The sequence below is a fragment of the Pangasianodon hypophthalmus genome, chromosome 8 (assembly GCF_027358585.1).
Source record: "Pangasianodon hypophthalmus isolate fPanHyp1 chromosome 8, fPanHyp1.pri, whole genome shotgun sequence".
NCBI classification, from domain to species: Eukaryota; Metazoa; Chordata; class Actinopteri; order Siluriformes; family Pangasiidae; genus Pangasianodon; species Pangasianodon hypophthalmus.
Window position 1 is genome coordinate 34,588 of NC_069717.1, and position 5,413 is coordinate 40,000.

The window sequence follows — 5,413 nt, forward strand, 5'->3', positions numbered from 1 at the left end:
TTATACAGGTCTTACAGTATGTAAATACAGAGATGACGCACAGTATTTCTGCGTGTTTGGAGCTGAATGGTGCTCAGGTGTAGAACGTGGAACGTTGGTATAGTCTTAATTAAACCCGACACACTTCCTCTCTTACCTTATCATTGATATCATGTTTATTTGACTTTTCTGAAGTAAAGTTTAAAAAATATTTCTATTAAACTCTATAATTATACACTGCTTACTTCCCCATTTACTGTGAGAGACACTGAAGTGGAGTAGATTATCCTTTCACACTCACAGGTGTTGCTCAAGTGTGTGTGTGTGTGTGTGTGTGTGTGTGTCTCAGCTGTCCTACCATAACCAGGCCACGCCCGGTGTTCTGTCCTACATCTTCAGTTCAATTTGTATGGCAATTTTAACAATGGACATTGTCACAAAGCAGCTTTACATAAATAAATACAATCAGGATATAAAATTTTAAATTTATATTTTTATCCCTAATGAGCAAGCCAGATGTGACGGTGGTGAGGAAAAACTCCCTGGCATGGTAAGAGGAGGAAACCATGAGAGGAACCAGACTCCCAAGGGAACCCCACTTTCATCTGGGTGACACCAGATAGATTTTTTTTTCCAAAGGTAGTTTTTCAGGTAGGAGCTAATGATATGCGCCTTCATCAGGTTACTAAGAGTAACATCGTAGAGGTGTGTAAATTAGTGAAGGTGATGTCCGATGCTTGCAGCATAGCACAGTATTAACAACAGCATTGACAATAGTTAATCGGTGACAATCCAGAGCCAAGGCCTGGGAGCAAACAAGCAGGCTAAACCGACCGTCTGCTAGCTCCACTGAGTCGTCACACAGATTCCACCGTATTGAGACTGTGTCTGTTCCCCGAGCTAAACAAAAATGTAGAAATACCCTGAAAGTGTGTTTTAGTAACCTAATTAACATAAAATTAAATCATAAAATGAAATCATACTGAACGCACAGCCAGCACCAGAAGCTAGGACTATTGAATATTAGATCTCTTGCGTCTAAAGCGATTACTGTTAATGAAACTATTACTGATCAGGAGTTTAATGTACTGTGTTTAACAGGAACGTGGATTAAACCAAATGAGTGTGTAGCATTAAATGAAGCTAGTCCTCCCGGGTACAGTTACATACATCAGCCCCGTCTAACTGGCAGAGGAGGAGGCGTCGCAGTCATCTATAATGATAATAATAAATAAAATGAAATAAAATAAGTCTACGCTGTCGATTCCGCTAATTATTATTTACAGACCCCCAGGGCAGTATTCTGAATTCCTGTGTGAATTTGCGGATTTCATCTCTAACCTGGTTGTTTCTTTAGACAAAGCATTAATTGTTGGAGACTTTAATATTCATTTTGATAATCCAGAAGACCCTCTGAGAACAGCAGTTGTGTCCATTCTAGATTCTGTAGGGGTTAATCAGAATGTAATAGGACCCACCCATAGTGGTGGTCACACTCTTGATTTAATACTAACATTCGGATTAAATATAGAAAATATAGTCTCATGTCCACAGTCTGAAGCTATCTCAGATCATTACCTCATCTCATTTAAAATGTGTCTTGATCATAATATATGCACCTTGCCACGTCACCATGTCAAACGTATTTTCATGTCAGCAACTAGTACCCTGGTATAACAATCACACATGCACCTTAAAACAGACCAGTCGAAAATTAGAATGTAAATGGCATCAAACTAAATCAGTAGTATTTCAAACAGCATGGAAGGAGAGCCGTCTGAGCTATAGAAAAGCTCTTAATGCTGCTAGATCAATGTATCTCTCCACCCTAATAGAAGATAACTAAATTAGATAGCAAAATTAACAAGGAATAAGACCACAATAGAAACATGCACACAATCATTATGTAGTACAATTTTTTTATGTCAAAATTGAAAAGATCAGGCAAAAAATTCAGACTATAAATTAAAAACCAGACAATATGACAACTATCTCTGTTGATAATAATATAACAATAACAGATCAGCAATTAGAATGGTTTACTCCCTTTCGAGAGACCAAACTAATTTCACCAATTTCATCATCAAAATCATCAACCTGTATACTAGATCCTTTACCTACATGTTTCTTCAAACAGATAATTCCTGAAACAATCAAACCTCTTTTAAAATAATCAGTTCTTCTGTTAGCATTGGCTATGTACCTAAATCTTTTAAACTAGCAGTTATCAAACCCCTGATTAAAAAACCTGACTTCAACCCTTGTCAACTGTCCAACTATAGGCCAATATCAAACCTCCTAAGGTTGTAGCACAGCAGCTATGCTCATACTTACATAGGAATAACATTCATGAAATGTATCAGTCAGGATTTAGGCCTCATCATAGCACAGAGACAGCGCTGGTAAAAGTGGTAAATGACTTACTACTGGCCTCTGATCAGGGTTGTGTCTCCTTGCTTGTGCTGCTTGACCTTAGTGCAGCTTTTGATACCATTGATCATGCTATTCTCCTCAATAGACTAGAAAATGTAGTAGGCATTAAGGGAACTTGAAGTACTTGTACTAGGACCACATGCAGCTAGAAGATTACATCATAACTCTGGATGGTCTTTCTGTTTCATCATGTGCAGCAGTAAAAGTGTGATTGGTGTGATTATTGACTCTAGTCTTTCATTTGAAGCGCATGGAGATAATATTACTAGGATAGGACAGGACCTGAGAAAAGGTCTGACTCACAATCACACCATCTTAATCGAACTATTCGGTGTCACCCAGATGAACCAAGGGTTCCCTTTTGAGTCCGGTTGCCTCTGGCTTGCTCATTAGGGATGTAAATCTAAATCTATATCTAGATCTATATTTCACGTCCCATTTCACTTCAGGGCTCTCAATCTTAATGGAGTGACAGAGTAGAGATGTACAATTCTTAAAACGGTATGGACGCCACCTACTCTGAGCTCACTTTCTTTCCAAGATATGTTTGGGTTGTGAGTGGTTAACCATGGAGAGCCCAGGACAACAGGGTTTTGCGGTGATTTGGTGACCATAAACAACATACCATGAAATAACTAGAAGAATAAGGCAGTGGCATACACAAAGATCAAACATTCGTTTGTTTTATGTGTGTTTGGGATTGGAAATATTTGTAGCCACTGAGGAAGTTTTCTAGAATTTGGGGAAGGGTGCCCTCTGGTGGCATGGTAGTGAAATGTCCATGGTGGATGTGACACCTTTTTAATCCATTTATGTGGAATGTCCAATATACAAGTCCCTGAGAATGAGCTGTTACTATAGAAATGGTAATGTATTAGAACAACTGCATGAATTATTATAAATATGATTTGCAGATGCATTATTGTCAGAGCTGCTGTTATATAAGGAATAAAACATGACAGACCACGCGGTTATATGAATAATGCATGCAGGGGAAGTTAGGGGGCAGATTGTGTGAAGCGGCACGATATGGAGCAGTTGCTGTCATTTTCTCCCTCTTTCTCAAAACTGGAATGTGGAAATTCCTATGTCCTGAGGACTTTCTGTGCTGGGAAACTTTGCAAAGCACTGTGACTGTTACAAAGTACTTACAACTAAGACTCCTTCCATAAATTTAAATAAATCTCTTCTAACAAAAATGTCACTACATCAACAATTATACATTTTACTTTGTTAAACAACTACTGTACCGGAACTTCTGTCCGAGCCGTGCTGTTATACAGAAATAATGCACACTTTCTTACCAATCTGTCTGGAGAATTCAACCACGCTGGGGTGTAAAGAAAATTAATCAACACTTTTTGACCAATCAGAATCCAGAATTCAAAAGCACTGTGATGTAATAAATAATAAGGAACTAGTGACTATATTTATTTCATAGTATGTGAGATGAGATGAAATTTATACTCAAGCTGAATCACTGAAGGAGCATTTTTACTTGATTAGGTGACTGTAAAGTATTTATTAAAGATTACTGATCAGACTGTGAGTGTTAAAGTTTAATTAGGAAATAATACTCTGTATATTGTTCTTTATTTAACAAGTGTATTGTGATGTCATGTAGCTTAAATCCAGTGTTGAGAAATAAAAGTTCTCCTGTATGTGTTTAAAGCCAAAATTCACTTCAGAATTAATATTTATACAGACATTTAAACAAAGACATTTAGTTAAACAGTTTTTTTGTTAGTGTGCACAGATTTTACTTTATTTACATTGTGATTAGCACGTCTGTCTACTGGACTTCCACCTCGTATCGCCTGGACTTCACTTGATTTCACCTTGTCTGAGAGCTGCTGCTTCTGAAATAGTAGAGTGTTTATGGGAATCCAAGACATCGTCGGTTTACTCTGCTTCCTGTAAGAAAGAACAGAAAAACAATAACAATGGAATAACTAAAATAAATAATTTACAGCCATAATAATATAAAGTGTGGGTCTCTGAACTGTACAGATTGTGTTGTGTGTTGCAGCATGAACAGTGTTGAAATAGTGTGTTTAGTTTTGTACCCTAGGTTCAGTTTTTCACACAGAATGCGGCAAAATTACGCCTGAAAACAGCTCAGTACATCAGTGTCTGAAACTCTGGACATTCATTTGTGTTCTCCAGGTGTGTAAGGTACTGTACCTGCTCTCCAGGTGTGTAAGGTACTGTACCTGCTCTCCAGGTGTGTAAGGTACTGTACCTGCTCTCCAGGTGTGTAAGGTTCTGTACCTGCTCTCCAGGTGTGTAAGGTACTGTACCTGCTCTCCAGGTGTGTAAGGTACTGTACCTGCTCTCCAGGTGTGTAAGGTTCTGTACCTGCTCTCCAGGTGTCCCTGTAATGTCTGTGAGCCAGCCTGCTGCGTGCTGATAGCGATGTGTCGTCTCCTCTCATGCTGAGTCTCGCTGAGTCTGTGTTCTCTGTAGTGTTTACTAAAGGCTTTAGTCAAAGCACCATGCTGTCGGCTGAAGCTCTTCACTGTCTCCTGCTCCATCATGTTCCTCCGCTTCTCCACCAGGAACCTGAGGTACTTCTGACGGACTAGCTGCACCTCCTGCTCCTGTTTGGTTCTCTGCATTTTGAGTGTTTCCTCCAGTTTGTCTCGCTCTTGCTCCTGCCTCAGTAGTGCCCCTGTCCTTTGAGCTTCCATGAATCCTTCACAGTGACCTCGGGCTTCATCACGATGATTGTGCACCTCCATCACTCGTTTGGCTCGCTCCCTCAGTCCCTCCTCCTTCTCTCTCCCCTCATACACCCTCTCTATTGCCCGGAATGTGGCAAGGCTCAGGTAGTCATGGCATCGGCCAATGAGGCGCTTCTCTGCAGTGATGTTAGGTGGGCGTGGCCGTGGGGCGTTGGGGGGGTTGGATTTCTGTGTGTGGAAATGGACGATGCCATCCCGGATGTCCTGCCCATTCATTTTTCGGGATATCTGCATGTCTACAAACGGCTTGGACAGGT

At 40.0% G+C, this 5,413-nt stretch overlaps 1 protein-coding gene across 1 annotated transcript in view; it reads right to left on the reverse strand.

Annotated features, from left to right (window-relative positions):
- Window positions 1–1,262: 1,262 nt before the first annotated feature.
- The window catches only part of lrriq3 (leucine rich repeats and IQ motif containing 3), a 17,763-nt gene continuing 13,612 nt past the window's right edge, over window positions 1,263–5,413 (reverse strand). The window contains exons 5-6 of the mRNA XM_053236045.1: window positions 4,771–5,413; window positions 1,263–4,326 (exon numbers count right to left, since the gene is read on the reverse strand). The exon at window positions 4,771–5,413 is cut by the window's right edge and continues 81 nt beyond it. Coding sequence (XP_053092020.1) covers window positions 4,140–4,326; window positions 4,771–5,413 — 830 coding nt within the window. The 3' untranslated portion in view covers window positions 1,263–4,139. The remainder of the gene's footprint in view (window positions 4,327–4,770) is intronic.